Below are 18,196 nucleotides of genomic sequence, written 5' to 3' on the forward strand. Positions count from 1 at the left end.
AACCAAGTAATCATTTGTTTCTGAGTGTTTACTGCTCTCCTCAATCTTTAACAAACAGAATAAAAATTAAACCCCTCATTAAAGCAAAATTCTCACATCCCTTTCAATGCAAAAAAAGGAAAAAAACCAACAACATCAAAATGATATCAACATATGCAAAAAGGTATTTTTCTTGAAACATGTAATATACTCATAAAAGACTGTGTTCTTTGTTCATTTAGACGGCTTGGTATTTATGAGTATGATAGTTAAGAAATGATCTCCCTTTGCAAATTTTATAAAACATATAATTATTCAATAAATAAGCAAGACAAATTCTGTACCACTTAGTACAATATTCACGGAATCTCTCTAAAAATTGGCAAATTAAAGTCTATATATATGTTCCTTTTTCACAATTTAAAGTTTTCTACTAATTATCATTGGTTTTGCACTAAGATGAAAATGGCATAATATAGTCACTATCTCATACATTAATGGTAATTAGAACAAAGAAAAAGGGACACAGCTGTATTTGCCACTGCTTAGAAGGTCTCAGAATATTATAGTTTAGCAAGCAGCTGAAATGCATTTTTAGCCTCTTCAGCTTACTTTTGGTTTTTAATTGACTACAGGAATCTATTGTAGTTCGTCAGTGATGTGAACCTGAATTTGGCTCATATTCATAAGTTTCAACGTGAATTCTGCATTCTGCTGTCAGTATAAAAACTGGATATGATCACTTCTCTCTTGACATTTTCCCTAAAGTTCCCCTGATTTAACACCTTTATTTCAAACGAATTGCTGTATGATAGTGTTTTTTTAAAAAACGAAAGTAAAATTATACAACCATCTACTTTTAAACAATGTAAATTTGTCAAATATTTCAAATTTTTTCCTTAGTTCTTATACTGATGTAGCACTTACATACTCAGGCACATATAACATTTTGTGATAAGGGACAGTATAAGAATTATACAGCTTTAAACAAGTGCTTTTCTGATTATCTGTATATCTAAAGATGATTCTAATTAGGCTTTTAGATGTTATAAAAACACCTCACTCATAAGGTTACTTTGAAGATTAAATAAATAGCATATGTAAAGAATCTAGCACAGTGCATGACAGATATTAAGTGACTGAACACATTAATATCCTTTATCATACTATCTGCCCCTCCAGTTTATTTTTGTTCCAGTAAATGGTAACAACTAGGAATTAGCTAACCCTGAGAGCTTTTTCATTTGATGTTGATATTCAGAAAAACAAAACAAAACAAAACTCTATGTACAAGTCAAGTTTAAAAAGTCAGTCTAAAATTGCACTGTTAGAGCAAGGTAGGTTAAAAATAGCAGAAATAGATATTGTAAGAAAGACTCCCTTTTCAGAGGTGAAATTTCTGGTCTCCAAAAACTGACACCTACTGTGTATTTCAGTGGGCCCCAAACATGGCTGAGCCTTAGATCATAGGTCTTGAGTTAAGGCCTGTACTGAACACACATACATATAGGTCTTGAGTTAAGGCCTGTACTGAACACACATACATACACACACAAACACACACACACAATCTCTCCAAGCAGCTCTGAGAAGTATTTAAAAACTCCTAATAGGGCCCAGAGAATATTGAGCCTGGTATATAAAAAATATAAAACATTTTGGCTAAAAACTAAAGTAATTCTTTCCATTGTATGTGAACTACTTTATATTATCTTGACTTTGAGCCATATCAGGATAAACAATATAGAAGCGTTCCACTTATAAACTTTATTCTTATTACCTTGTGTAAGTATTTTAAAACTTCACACCAGAGAAAATGCAAGTCAATTTTGTCTGCCTTCCATAGGAGGCTTTCTCCATTGCCTTTGTGATACCACTTCGGGCTTGTAAATAAAGGGCTTCACTTAAGCAGCCTTTTGGAATCCAGCATGCTCATAAACAGAGGAGTGTGTGTGCCCTTGATCAGTGCTGAAATCTAATAGGATAGGCATTTTTAGAGTCCCATATAGCATAGCGTCCCAGTCCTGGCTTAAAGGAATACCATATAGCTCGAAACCTTAGAGGACTGAGGTAAAGTGGATGTCTCAGTTATAGAAGTACTCTTGTTTCCAAAACATCCCCTGATAGCACCTCTTTGCCTGCTGCTGTTGAGATGCCTAGCTTCATTTGTCCTTGAGACCATAGAGAATTAACTTTTCTGGGTATTACCCGAATTGCTGGCCTTTTCTCCAGAGTAAATAATAATGATGACTATAAATTCTGTAGCCATAAACTTTAGAGGTATTGGTACAATTAATTATCACAATATTCTCATGGGTTGAATGTTATTTATTATTATCATCATTATCATTAACTTCTTATAGTAAAATCATTAAGGTACCAAGTGGCAAAGTAACTTGACTAAAGTTGCACATGAGACCCGGAGAGGTTTTAAAACAAAGGACTTAGCTTCTTAAGCTCTGGTCTTAATGCCAGTAGATAATCAGTTACTATCAAGGCCATTCTTCCCTACAGAAAAATCCCACCTCAACTCTCCTGGTCCTTTGGGAGCAGATAAGGCAGAAAGGTAGATTACCTGCTTCTTCCATGTTCTGGGCACAGACAGACTGGGGTTTGAAGTCTAACAGACCTGAGATAAAATTTCAGCTCTACTGCTTACAAGCACTGTAACACTGTTACCTGGTAAACTAGTTAACAAATGTCATTTGTCATAGACTATGAGCCAGAAAACTGTGCTAGTTGCTAAAGGTAAGGTAGTGAACAAAAGATTCTTAATTTTTCCCTCAAGCTTACAGTAACTTAAACATTTGTAAACCTACTTCTCATCCGCAAGAATGAACACTTACTCCATGTGCAGTTATTTTAAGAAATGGATGGAATGATATGTGAATATTTCTAACATAGTGCTTGGCATTCAATAAATCTTTATATTTTCTTTTCCTACCCATAACTGCCTTGAAATAGAACTAAACCTCTCAGCATTACATAAGGAAAATGCATAATTATCATTATTCTTACCCTGATAATTGAAATCTTTTGCTACTTGGACCTCAGCATTTAAGTTTTGCCAGAAAATTTTAATACTAGTATCTAAAAAAAAATTATTATCAAACTGATATATATATGTGTATATATATATATATATAAAGGCTTAGTATATAATTGTCAGTATATAATAATATAGTATATAATTGTCAATTGTCAGTGGTAGTAGTATATAATTAGTAGTATATAATTGTCAGAGAAACATTTTTTGCATGATTTCTACATGGGTAAAATTATAAACTAAGCTGAAGAATTAATTCTGAATAATGTTTACATTAGTTGAATAATCTCCCACATCATCCTAGAAAGTCTGGCCAGTGTTTTTTATAGGAAAACAAAATTAATTAGTATATCCACATTGTGTATATATATATATATATATATACACACACAATTTTAAAACTAAGAAATGTCTCTAGTTCTGTGTTTATCTGTCCATATTTTATGTCTCTGTGTACCTCTGTATTTCTCTTTTTCTGTTTACCATGACTGTGCCCCCTTCTTGTACAGCCATAAAATCCTTATCTATAATGCAATGAGACCTGGCAGAAGTAAAGAGAAGCAGCTAAAGCAGATGGCCAGTTCTTTGCTGTTAACTAATGTAGTGTTGCATGAAGATAAAAGTTTTTTTGTTCTATTGATGTTGTTGGGAGCAAGAGAAAAAGCGGGAATCGGAGAACAAAAATCAAGTGATAACATGGGCACCTGGGACTCGTCCTTATTGACAGTAAAGCAATATGCTTCAGTGTAGGACCTGGACTAGGAGATCTGGTCCTGGGAGGGATGTCACCCAAGCCACAATGGGTTGGGAGTTGAGAAGGTGATTGGGGTGCTCAAATATTTTAACTGCATCTCATCTTAATTAAACTGTGTTTAGAAACTGTCACAGTTAAAAAGATAGAAAACAGGATCTTTGGAGCTTCCTGTGTGCTAAAGGGAACAATATTTTTTATGGTACCTTTGCAGAAAAAAGTAGAATTAAAAAAAATTCTTCTGTGACCACCATATGTGTACTTTTTTCTGCAAGTCTATTTTTTTGTCATTAAAGTTGAATGTATATTTATATATTAATGGACTTTACAGGCAAACCTGCTCTTTATTATGTTCAAGAAGTTAATTATTATAAACAGTTCTTAGCAGGGACAAAACAGTGATCGAACGCATATATATTTCGTACTATATGTTTTTATGTAATTTGCATTTTATTATTAACTATTTTTACAGTTATAATAATATTTAATGTGTCAATGATTTAAAGTAATAATTTAAAATATTTTTTAACCTCTAGTAAAATGTAAAGCTTGAGAAAGTACAAAATTACATTTTATAACACAACGTATTACCGTATAATTTTTTTATGAAGTCATGTTTTATTAATTGTGAAAAAGACAGGTTGACTTCTAAGCTCTGCTTAACTTTGTTATTTTTAGAAATTAATCATCCTTTAAATGTTTATAATGTTTGCCAGCCTAGGCAATTTGTAATACTTGCAGTAATATCACTGTTTTTATGGTCAAATATGTTATACAGAAAAATCTTTGTCATTATCATGTTATATGAGGTTACTGCGAACGCATCCAACACCATCTACATTAACCACTCGGTACTGAAATTCAAAATATATATTTCGAAAGTTAGCTATGCAGTCTCTAACATGACAATATTTACTACAAATATGCATGCCTGACAGCTTTCCTTTGTTAGAATGTGTTTAGGAGCCTTCCCTACACATTCGGTATGCAGGCTGGCAATTGGAAAATAGTTTTATTTTGCCTTTGCACTTGCAAAACATGTTATATGTGAATTTTATTGTAGTGATACTCTATGAGTAACACGGGTATACCTTGAGAATAAAATAACATTTTTTATTTTCAGATTTTATGTACTGTGACTATTTGGGGGGTTTAGGATCATATTTTTTTGTATTTCTTGGCTTTGGGGTAGACTGTGACTGCACTAGGATGGTCATCATACACTTGATGTTGAATGAATTTCAAAGTATTTTGATATATAATATATAAATAACTAATTATCTGTTTTCCTCTTCTTTGCATTGCTATTTACTTTCATTCTCAATGTAAGAATAGTTCTCTTATATTTATAATTTAATATAAATAGCCATAGTGCATTTTTCATGCATTTATTTCCTCCATTCTGATTGGGAAATGATTACTTAATGACCAATTAAAAAATTGAAATGCAATAGGAAAGAGTCTCATTGATTTGTCATGCAAATAAGACACTATATATTATATTGTGATCTGTTTTAATTCGACAGTTTAGAATAAGGCCCTATTGAAACATACAGTTAATTCATTCTCTATTTCATGTTTTTAATTGATAAATTGAAAATAAACTATTTACATTTTAATACTTACATTTTTGTTTTATTTGAATCTATATTTGCCCTATATTACCATCATGGCAGAATTAGTTTCTTTAAATAAAGAAAATTGTATTCCTATCAGAAAAATTATATATGAAGGATTTGATCAAATAAGCTAGGCTAGCTAGGGACTTGCAAGAGAAATATGCTAGCTGTACTTACAAAAGTAATAGATAGACATCTTTGTACAAAAATAGATTCTCACAATGACATTTGATAAGCTTCCAGTGTTTATTTCATCTACACATATTATAGTTTGTGGTGATTTGACTGTCCAGAAGTCAAGGTTGTAGCTTATTGACAGAGCACAAGAACATAGTCTCATGTATTTTTTTGTTTGTCATTACCAGTGTCTCCTACTTTATTGTCAAAGTAATTCTCCTCATACAAATTTAGATCAGAAAGAAAAAATCCAATAATCCCATGACCCAGTGGTATAATTAATATTAATGCTTGTTAGATTTTTTTTGCAGTTATGTGTATGCACATTTTTTAAAAAAATGGAATAATGCTAGAAATAAAAGTTATATATTTAATTTTGACTTAACCTTAAAATTCAGACATTTCTAGCATCTCATTAAAGTTTCAAAAAATTATGATAACGTGTCATATGAATGAACCATTGTTTAACCATATGTTGAGGGCTCAGCATTGAAGGTCATTGATACATTACCATTACAAATAGCAGTAAAATGGAACACGGTTTTATATAAAATTTGACTGCATCTTTGTACGCCTAGAAGAAAATCTCTTGAGATATGGAAAGTAAAAGAATGATTCATTTTTAGGTTAATTAATAATTATTTAATAATTAATAACTTAATAATTAATAACTTAAAAATTAATACTATCTAAAATGAATGGTAGTAAATGATCAATACAGCCTTGCTTGTTATCATGACAGTTTGTTTAAAACAATTCCACAAATTTTGGCTACTATAATAATGAACAAAATATAAATAAGAGTAAATATTCTAATATTAAGATATAATTATTATTTGTAGGAGTATAATGATGTACTCAGAAAATTCAAGAAATAATAACTTTCCCAGAATTAATGGGAACACTGATTTCAGGTGTATGATTCAAACATACATATATGATTCCATCAAAACAGCAATGAAATGCCTGAGTTACTTAGGAATTATCATAGCAGGAACTACATGGAACCTATGAGAAGAAAAATGTGAAACTTACTGGGAGTTATAAAAGAAGACATGCAATATACTATGTTCCTAGATGAAAAGACTAGGAATAGCAAAATTGTAAGTTATTTCCAAGTTAATTTATATATATGTTCACACACTGCATTCAGAGTACTGATGTGAGCTTTTCTATGTAGAAATTCAACAAAGTTATTCTAAATATATATATATATAGAATATTAAACAAAAGTTAATATGAAATGAAAAGAGTAATAGGATGACATAAATTGAACATAAATATATATATTATGAAAGTACAGTAATTAAGATGAAGTCTCAAAATTAGGCAAAGTGATCAACTGTAAAAGAGATCCCTGAAACATTACTGCACTCTGTATGTTTGTGGTGTAATTTGATACGAATGAGTCCTCAGAAAATCAAATGTCTAAGACAAGAAGTAGTCAAATAGGGATCAAATCAAGTGTGTGTGTGTATGTGTGTGTGTGTGTTTCCAATTATATATTATGAAATTTCTGGAGAAAGAAATTTGAGTTACCTACTTTAATTTCCATTCTTGAACAATGTATTAGATAGGATAAACTTCGGCTGTAGTCACAGTAGATTCCAAAATGAATAATGGATTCTAGAGAATATTTTCTTGTTCACCAAGCATTCCAAGGCAGGTAAGTGTTTCTGGTTGGGTGTGTGTGTGTGTGTGTGTGTGTGTGTGTATGTGGTAGGGGCTGGGAGGATGCCCTTCTCTTGTTCTCACAGTTATTCAGAGACCCAGTCTGATTTTGGAACAAGGGTTCCAAAATCTTTCTGAGGCTCATTGCCATTCCTGTCTACAGGAAGGAAGAACAAGCATTGGGAAGATTCCAATGGAAAGTTTTTATGGATATGCTTGGAAATAGTGCACTTTACTTTTGCTTCCATTTTCATTAATTAAAACTCTTCCTCATAGCCACATCTATAAATGAGTCAGAAAAGCATAGTCCTCTTATGATAAAGGAAGAAGAAAATATTTATAAAAGATGCCATGTAGTTTTAAAAAAAACTAGATCTGATGCACCAATATCTTTTTTAATGTATAAATGGGGATTTAAAAATATCTTTATTGATTTATATTTCACATACCATAAACTTTACCCACTTAAAGTGTTTAGTTCAGTGGATTTTAGTGTATGCATAGTTGTGCACCCATCACTGAATCAATTTTAGAATGTTATCAGTCCTCCAAAAAGAAATTCTGTACCCATTAATAGTCATACTCAGTTTCCCCTTCTCCCCAGTCCCTGGCAACCACTAATCAATGTCTCTATGGGTTTGCCTATTGTAGACATTTTGTATAAATGGAATCATACAATTTTTTATCTTTTGTGACTTGCTTCTTTCATTTAACATAATAATTTTAAAATTTATTTATATCATAACATGTATCAGTAGTTAATTCTTTTTTTGTTTCCAAATAATAATCTATTGTGTGAATAAACCACATTATATTTATTAGTTGATGGAAATTTGGATTATTCCTACTTTTTGGCTAATTTGTGTGCTGCTGTTATGAAAATTCATGTACAAGTTTTTGTGTGGACATGTTTTCACTTCTTGGGTATACACCTAGGAATGGAATTGCTGAGTCATGATAGCTATATTTAGCATTTTGAGGAACTGCTAAACTATATTCCAGAGTAGTTGCACAGTTGTACTTTCCAAACGGCAGTATGAGGGTTCTCACATTCTCACTCGCACTTGTTATTGTCTGTCTTTTTTCTTTTAGCCATTCTAGTCAAGATGAAGTAGTATCTCATTGTAGTTTTTTTCTTTGACAAACTGAATTAAAAATTTTTGTTTGTTTGTTTGCTATATAGTAGGTCCTTTTTGGTTATCTATTTTAAATACAGTAGTGTGTACACGTCAATCCTAAACTCCCAATCTTGATTTGTATTTCTTTAATGAATAATGTTGAGCTTCTTTTCATGTACTCATTGGCCATTTGTATTACTTACTTGAAGAAATATTATTTAATCATTTCTCAGTTTTTATTTTTTATTGTTGATTTGTAAGCTTTCTTAAATATCTTTTTTAGAAAAGACCACAGGTTATCAACGTTAGAATACATTTAGATTTAAGAATTCTTTAGACTGCATTTTGTAAAAGAGGCTTTTTGCCTGGATTTAGCCACTTAAATCTCATCTATTTTAAATTCACTTTGAAATCATATATCGCTTGTCTAGCCCCACTCCATCTCCTCTTTTACTTACATATTTGATTCCTAAAAATAGTTTATTAATCTGCTTTTATTTTATGATGGCAAAAACTAGTAATTGACAATGATTGAAACTTTATTCTGAGATGTGAACTGTATAGTGTTGAATTATACACAAAACAGCAAGGTAATTCATTGGGTTCTTCTAGTTAGTTTCCAATTACTCCTCCTTAAGAAAATGGTAAAGAACATTAAGCTTTAATTGTAGTGGCCAGAAATGTTTCTGTTTTTGTTCTAGTCTGAATTCTTGTCCTTCCAGATTCTGGAAATCCCCCCTTTTTACATTTTTTTTTGTATCATTGCTCAAATAATATTATAAATATTGAGTATTTTATTTCCCTAGACTCGTTTTCTCTGATATGTTCTACAAACAACTCAATACCTCTTCTAATTCATCTCAAGAAATTTAGGCAATTTGTTGTGTCTCTCTATCAAATCTACATATTTTAATTAGTGTCCTCTGGACTCACTCATATCACATCTTTAAACAAACAAACAGAAAAAGATGAGAAATGGAAAAGGACCTGAAGTTTTATATGGAAAGGATCCTAGTATACTTGCACTATTTCAGCCCATTGAGCTTATCTGAAATATTACTATTTGGGGAGAAAAGATTAGGAGAAAACTAAATAAAGATAATGATTTATAAATGTTAATACTGTGAACAGCTCCTACAGTTTCAAGGAACCCTGAATAAAGGAAGATGTCAGTATTTAGAAAGTAATACTTAAATGAAGCCCAGAAACTGAAATTTAGAGTATTATTCAATCTAAACTGCTTTAGAATCCTAATTTGCATGGTTCTATTGAATGAAGTAGAAAGATTTCAAGCCTCAGAGTCTAATTCCAATTCTATTACTTCCAAGAAACATGACCTTAACCAATTTGAATCACAGTTTCTTTATTTATCAAAGGGGTAATTAGGCCTACTTTGTTATAGTATGAGGATTAAGTAAAATAATGTACAGAAAGGCCCTAACACAAAGCCTCACACATTTAATCCTGGGAAAATGTGGTCATTAAAACATACCTTTAGGAATTAGAACTAAAAACCAAATGACCTGGATAGTAAGCAAAATTTAAAATACAACACCATCTTGGGTCACTTACTTTCCATAGTGGTTTTCAAAGACTGCATTGTATATTCTTAATCCCCAAATGTGACAGTTTCTCTAATTATGAGCCTACACATTTGTACACACATTCCATCATTACATTCAGGACTTACCCACTGGACTGTAACTAAGTCTTTAATGAGTTACTAATGAACATCTTAAGCTTAGATCAGCAAAAAAAAAAAAAGAGTGTTGAAAAGCTATTCATAGTTAAGCCTGTTGCTTTTAATTAGACTATAAGCCCAATCAAATTTCCTGTCTTCACTGTTCTTCCCAGGTTTGAAGAAATTGAATAACGAGTGACAGATGTACCCTTACTTTGATATTATTAGTTTAATGTGAAGTTAAAGGGGATAAATACATTGAGCTAAATTAGAGAAATCATTGCCTATTAAATACAAAGATAAAATAATATGCAAAATTAAAATAGAATTTTACAATGATTCATTTTTTTCTTGGATTCAGATGACTTCAAAACCGATTAATTTTGTTGTTGCATTAAGAAATAACAGATTACATGAGGAAAAAAGATCCAGATATGATTAGACCACGTAGAGGGAAAAAAACCCTCTATATTTATAAAAGAAGAAACAGCTTTCACACATTACTTCTTCTCTCCAGGTTGTTAGAGATACTATGAGAGTAGTGATCATAGACACTACCTGAATTAGATTACGACTATTCTTTTCTGTAGCGCTTGTTACAAATGAACGTGGTGGTGACTATTTAGCAATGATCCTTTTTTTAAAAATTCCTTTTGATAGTGAAGTTGGTGAAACCATGCAGACCTTAAGGGCACATGATTTAATAATGCAGACAGATAATACATAAAATTCAAAGCAACAGGCTGGTATGATACTCCCTCCAAGGAACACTACATATTTGCTTAAAAGGAAGCCATTTATATTAGTCACACTGGCTCAGGCCAGTGGGAAGGGCTGTGATAGCCCAGATGTTTTATGTGTTACAGGCTGTCGTTAGAGGCAGGCTTGTTGTCGTGCCTCTGCACAAAGATTAAAAACCACTATGCCGATTTTTAAAAGTAGGTGTCCAATAATAATTACACTCTATGTGTATATCACCAACATAATATAATCGATCGTTTTGACCTGTGAGCCTGTTAACATATCAGCTTTCTTGTGAACCAGCATTTAGGCATTCATTTAGTATGTGTATTGAAGAGGGGCTGGAGGGGTAAAAGTCTCTTATTACCAGAAAAAAGTACATAAAAAGTTTTCATTCTTCTCAACTACCTTCAGAGATGCCAGTTATGGTTAACTTAGGATGGGGAGAAAGAACTCGCTAAAGAGACAGATCTCTGTCAAAATATGTATGGTTTTGCTGTTTTTTCCCCACATGTCAAGTACAATTGGCAACGTGATTAAGAAAAAGTGCTCCATTACTACAGTTATAAAGATTTTTAAAGAAATTATTTACAACATTCTGAAAGCACATTTTCTATACCATTAAAATTTTAATATCCTTTAAGAGGGGAGTAGAGGGAGGGAAGTTAAGAGAAAATCCGTATTTTCCAAAGAATAAATTCCAGAATTTTTCTTTTGTTATCATGAATTGAAATCTGTTTGCATTATGTTTACAAAGAGGCAGGTGTTTTTAGTTTGAAAAAAAAAAAGCTATTATCACTCTTCTGAGGAACAAGATATGTAATAGGCATTTTATTTAATTTGAATGAAAATAATGTCTTTTTGTCAGAAACTGATTTTTTTTTTTACAAATTTACATCAATAGCAAAAATCTTACTCTGGTTACTCATTTTAACAAATGTTTGAGATATTTACATTACAATATTACAATCTAGGCAAAAACATGGAAGATGCCATACATGAAAGACAATTAAAAATAATCTTTTAATGTTGTTTCTTTTGTTTTTTAACACTAGGAATTAAGTTTCCCTTTAGCTTTATTCATAACAAGTGTTTGCTTCTTTCACTAGTCTCAGGATGTCTTATATAGCTTTCATAACTTGACTGTTCAGTCTTCTGGTGAAAGTTTAGCCATATTATATTTTATTTTACTGTAACAGCTCTGTTGTAGAGAAGAAGAGCAAGGAACCCAGTCTGAAGGGAAAATTGCTTGCCCGCACAGGACATGCCAATGCTTCATAAAACAGTTCAGCCCAGAGAAGGAGTCTGTTGAGTTAAATTGAATAATATTCACGTATACTATGAAGGTTGCTTCATCATACATAGGTAGACAATTCATCACTTCGGAGCCATTTTCTTGTAAGACCCAGAATTATGTCAGATTTTTCTCTGTGTTAGAACTTCCACGATGTAATTTCTTTTTTTTTTTTTTTTTTTTTTTTTCACGATGTAATTTCTACTTGGTGGCATCCTTAGTCAGGTGCTTGAATTGGAACTTTTATGACAGTTGTTAGAGATTACTACCCAGCCTAGAAACGAATTTTGCAGCTGTTGACGCGCACTTCTAGGGAGAAATCAGGAGAGTAGTAATTTATTTATATGGCCAAAATGAAGGTGCTGGCAGAAAGGTAGAGCCTTTCAGGTATGCAAAAGGAAGCAGAATTGGAAAATGACCTTTACTTATAAGAAAAGAAATGAAAGCAGTAGTCTGTCTCCCTTTCTCTCTCTTTTCCCTCCTGCTTCCTCCCACCCCTTCCTCCCTCTCTCTCTCTATACATAGATAGATAGAGAGATATAGTTATAGATATGGGACTGAATTGGATTAGATATTCTGTATCAACCAATCATTTGTTGTTATAAGTATTTCAATATAATTTCTAGCATTTATGTAGCACTTTGCAGTTAGCTGAACACTTTTGCACACAATAGCTCAGGGAATACTCACAACAATCCCTTGAATCATAGGTAGTAGTATCAGTAATTTTAAGAAGAACAAATATACTTGGAACCGTCAATCTAATGATGCAGTGACATTTCAAATAGTTGTTAGAAGAGAAACTCAAATCAAAATTCCTTAACCAGCTCATGGAGACTTCTTCCAAAGGCATTTTAATAACCTACTGAGAATTGCCTTATTTTGTAGACCTATGATTTAAATTAGAAATAAACCAACCAAATCAGCATATAGAAGAACGAGCTAGAAACAAGAGAAGAAAACAAAAGAAGTAAAGTTTGTAAAGTTTGATTTAAGGAAAGCAGTATTGTATTTGCTTAAATCTTGGAAATAAAAAAGAAATCAAGATTTTAAATGTTTAGAAGATTTAAATTTTAATTTAAAAGTAGATTTAAAATTTTAGATTTTAGTAGAGAATAGAAGGGAAGTAGTGTGAAATTTGGTGCTGATTATGTACATATTGAATAGTTTAGAATAATTATGGGAAGCATGATACTGGGAGTGTCATTTGGAAAGCCTGAGCAGTAGGGGAAAGAATTTCCTGTTAAGAAGGATAATTTGAACAACGGATTTGGCAGGTACATATAGAGAATAAGTTTTGTATTCAAGAGATAATAGTGAAAGGCAGAATTGAATATGTAGGTTAGGGTCATAGCTATAATTACAGTACATACATTACAGTACAGTTAAACCCTGTAAGGCTCATAATTAGCTAATTATTAAAAAGATATGGTAAACTATTACCCCAAAACACAAAGACGAATGACTCATGAATATAAATGTTAAATCACCTGTAACTCTGATAAATAACACTCTGATGATGTCTTGTTGTAAGCATTTCTCTCTCCTTAGAAATATCTTAGTACTGCAGCCCATTGCTGTATCTAGATTCCAGGCTCACTATTATGATCAATAGATGTTTGGAGGAAGAAGCTGAATAATTGAATTACATCGCTACTCACCTAAGGTGAACAAGAAAATAGAAGCAGTTGAAATTGGTTAGAAACAATGCTTATTTAGTATTTTTATTAATTATAAATCAGTTTTGATCTCTGAAGGCATATATTGTTGAAATCTGATATTTTAATATTTATTTCAATTATAAGCTCCACAGATAATATGAAAACTCTGGTACCACCATCGCGAATACTTTACCTCTTACATGCTCATTATTTTTCCTTTTCTTCTTGCCTCATATTTACCCACAGCCAATATTCAGGAACTTTGATACTCTGATGGCCTTTGATGTTTGGAGACTACACATAAACATAGTGGAAATATTTTGATCATTTCAGTAGGTTGTGAAATATTAATTTTTATATTTCATGCTTGCCCACTAGGAAAGCAGAATCAAAGTGTTTAAATAGTAAAAGTATCTGAATATGAATTAGTTATGTGGACAATTTATGGCGATAATTTACATTACTTATGATGAACTTTTAATATTATTAATGATTAAAACAACTCACATTTTTAAAAAAATTAGTGTCCCTCTTTTAAAAAAATGAAATCTGAATCAGATACGTAATTTTTAAAGAAGTTAAGAATGAAGTTTTTCTCTCTTTGAAGAAGGATAGAAAGAAAGAAGAACAAGATGTATTGGCCTCATCGTTACTTCCTGCCCTGGAACCAAAATTACCTTTGAGACATCCTAAAATTACATACAACAAAGTTTGAAAATGTGATCTCAAGTAGAGATGGGTGTGGAGCATAAGGGGGATACCTTCCAAGTACAGATGATGTCACAACATTGTGGGGTATTTTTTCATAGTTAATTTGAAAGAAACCTTTCCCTTATGAATCTGGAGAAGAAAAGAGACATTCAGGATGTGAAGGCTATCTTCAGATATCTGAAGACAAATGCCTTCTAGGAGTAGCTTGATAGGTTTTGCACATAGCCCATTTGTATCAAATTTAGACAAGTGGGTGGAGAATGCCAGAGTATAGATATCACACCTTTTTCAACATGAGGAAGAACTTGCTGCTTCAAATGGAATTGGGTGGCCCAAGAACAGAGTGAGTTTGTGATCACTGTCTCCTTGTGTGAAACTTGGAGATTTTTAGCAGGGATGCTCTAAGGGTTATTATCTATTGTGTGAGTTGAATGATTCTTTCCAGACTTGAGATTCAATGCTTTTAATGGAATACCAGACTTATAACAGTGATGTTTATCTTGAAGATTTATTTTTATAATAGCTTCAGGAAGAAAAATTAGATTTATATTTATACTTGAGTAAATATTTCCCCAGAATTTATATAGTACCTTAAGTATAACATATACAATTTTTTTTAAAACAAAAATTATGATTTTGGCTCTGTTCTAACAACCCTTCTCCACGTGGGCAGTGTAACGTCCCCTCCACTTTTGCTTCCAGTGGTCGGTGACTCTGGTTTCCTTTGATAGAGATGGTCAGTTTAAAGGAGAGGCTGATCTATAGACATATAAGATAATCCAGCTTCATGGAACACCTTGGAGTCTAATCTCCTTTAATTTACAAGTAAAAGTCTACTTAACTTCCTGGTATTTTTATTTTCCTTAGTCTTACCACATGGAATTATTTTGTTCTTTGATCCAGATCTATTTTTCTGGGTCCCTAGACTTTGCTTTCCGGTTATAGTTCAAACATTTTTGTCTATTTCTTGTTTAAGCTGAGATTCTTTCATTTAATGCAGGCACTATTGTATTTTTCAACTGATGGTGATTCCACTCTATATGCATTTTAAATCAATTATGATTCTCTGCCTACTCTAGCAATTGACCTTTCCTGAAATAATTGATCTCTGATTCAGTAGAGATCATTATTCCTATGTCTTTTTCCCTAGCCTACCCTAGTCTTTTTTTCCCAGGAGCTTTATTCAGTATCCTAAACAGATGGTTGATTGTCCCCAGACTAAAAGCCTTACCCTGGTTTACAAAGCCCATGATCTGGCTGTTGCTTACCTCTCTGATCTCATTCCAGATTACTCTTCTCCCAGTCTACTACACACAGCTTCATTGGCCATTGTGCTATTTCTTGATCAGACCAAGGTGGTTCCAGCCTGAGGCCTTTGCAGCAGACTGGAATGCTCTTTACTCCTGATTTTTGTATGACTAGCAACTACCAATATTTTGAGATCTCAGTTTAAATTTTACTCCCATAGATATGTCTTCCATAAAAACCTAAACAGAGTAGCCTTTACATATTACCCTACTTAAACTTTCTATGGTTTACTCATATCTATATTGTATTAAAATTATTTATGTATTTGCATTATTCTCCATCTCCCACACAAGAATGGGTGATTCATTAAAGTAGGTATGTTATCTGTTTTGTTCACCAAAATCTCCAGCACCTAGAAAAGGACCTGGCATATAATGGGAACTCAAAACATATTTGTTGAATGAATGAACAAGTAAATGCATGTTCCATCACCCCGAATGTCCTTATATGTTAATTTGGCTGAGGGTGAAATCTTTCAACTTTATTATAACTGAAGCTTGCAAGATAAATAATAGCTTTATAATCTTTTCCTAATTTCCTTCCATAGAGCAGTAAAAAAGGTGTTAGGAAAAACATACCTGTATATATTCATGTAAAAATAATCAAAAATTAGTCACATTGTCATTTTGGATAACAAAGAGAATGATATTTTGGAAGTTAAAAGATCAGAAAAGATGCCACTGGAGGTCATTATTTAGAAATTTTAATTTTCACAGCTTTTTTGGTCTTAAAACTTGTTTCCTTCTTTGACACCTTTTCATTCACATGAACTATCAAAATAGCACTCAGATTACCTCTTGCCTAGATATTTTAGTACACACACTTTATAATGAGTTTAAATAAAAATGTTGTTTAAGGGTGATGCCTTCAAGTTATATTCTAAACTTTTTCATTGTAGATGGATTGTTTGACAGATTTCTTAATATAATTTTTGTTTTCTATAAGAGCGGTATCATTTGTTGTGATTTGGAGGAGAACATGTTTTTCACTCTTAATTTGCAAATATTTTATATATCAAGAAATTGTAGTGCTACTTTATACACTTCCAGGGTTAGAAAGATGATCTAAAATTCTCTTGCTTTATTGAATTTCTTAGTTTCTCTCCTGACTATTGAATGGTAGCCCTACGGCATTATTATCATGTTTTTAATATGCATGTTATAATATGTTAAAAATAATTATGTAAAGCAAAATCGTCTTCCTTGTAAAGTCTTTCTCTTTCTGTTAATAGGAACATTTTCATTATCACTGCTATTTATTACACTAGTTGCAATTAATGTAGAGAAATATGTATCTGTACCAATTCACCAAAAAAACAAAATCCTGTACTTATATCGTTCTGTTTTTCATATCATATAATGTATGACTGTTTTGTGAATATTAAAAAATAGTCATGTGTGTGCAATTTTATTTTTTCATTATTGTCTTGGTCTTCCATATTTATTCATTTATGTAATATGTACCATTTGTCAGTAAAATCACTGTGTATGTAAATCGCAAAAATGTATGTATATCCTTTTCACCCTAATGTCCATCACAGACCTTAACACAGCATCTTTCTAAAAAGGTTAAGTGACCTGAAACATATAAATAAATATAAAACAATCCATGTAAGTGTAACAGTACAACAAATGAAACTAATAAAAAGAAAACCTCTCTGAAACTTTCTTCACCCATTACTTTATCAAGCTTTTCAAGTGTAAATATTTAGTTCAATAACCAGTATTTTTATTGACACAGATATTAGTGCCCATAAATTATAACAGAATGCTGTGAATCTTTAACAAATATAAATAATCTTTATATTTTTTCAGGTAGCTTTCTCTGCTTTCAATAATTATATTTAATTTTCTAATCATTGTTAGGAATTAGGATAAAGTTTTTGGCTTACTTAAGATCGTGATTAACTAGGACAGAGTTACGCAGGCAGTATCACCCTAGCGACTAGGAGATACGATGTCCTCAGCTCCAGGGTTGTCTGTGGGGCTTGGGGTGGTGGAGTCCTGGGCCTATGGCCTGCAGCAGAGAGCAGCCTGGGAATAGCCCCTAGCAGGGCTCCTCTGAGGCCGGCCTGAGCTGAGCGGAGTCTGATGGTGCGCCCTGCGGTCCCCGCAGGTGGCAAGCACAGTGAGCGACATCCAGCCCTTGCTGCTCCACTGCGACATGCTGAGCGCAGCCCAGGAGGCGCTCTACCTCCCAGACATCTCCTTCAGCAGCCAGCTGCGGAGCGCGCCACTGCTCATCGTGGACAAGGGCCCCGTGGAGCTGCCAGAGGAGTTCGTGGTCCAGGTGCCCAAGGAGCTCAGATCTCAGCCCAAGGTGCGGCCAGCGGTGGGGAAAGAGGGCTGCGGGTGGCTGGGCAGGGGCTCCTGGGAGGCTCAGCCTCAGGCAGTGGCCCAAATGTGTCTTCTCATATCCTTAGTCTCTGCATCCACTCAT

At 32.7% G+C, this 18,196-nt stretch overlaps 1 protein-coding gene across 7 annotated transcripts in view; it reads left to right on the plus strand.

Moving 5' to 3' along the window:
- Nucleotides 1-18,196, plus strand: part of ADGRL3 (adhesion G protein-coupled receptor L3) — an 858,517-nt gene that overhangs the window by 292,734 nt on the left and 547,587 nt on the right. For 6 of the 7 annotated variants that reach the window (XM_061192347.1, XM_061192340.1, XM_061192343.1 and 3 more), the window contains one exon: nt 17,873-18,076. The exons of the other annotated variant lie outside the window; for it this stretch is intronic. In XM_061192347.1, coding sequence (XP_061048330.1) covers nt 17,873-18,076 — 204 coding nt within the window. The remainder of the gene's footprint in view (nt 1-17,872; nt 18,077-18,196) is intronic. 7 annotated transcript variants of the gene reach the window in all.

This window comes from Eubalaena glacialis, chromosome 5 (genome assembly GCF_028564815.1).
Source record: "Eubalaena glacialis isolate mEubGla1 chromosome 5, mEubGla1.1.hap2.+ XY, whole genome shotgun sequence".
In the NCBI taxonomy this organism is placed as follows: domain Eukaryota; kingdom Metazoa; phylum Chordata; class Mammalia; order Artiodactyla; family Balaenidae; genus Eubalaena; species Eubalaena glacialis.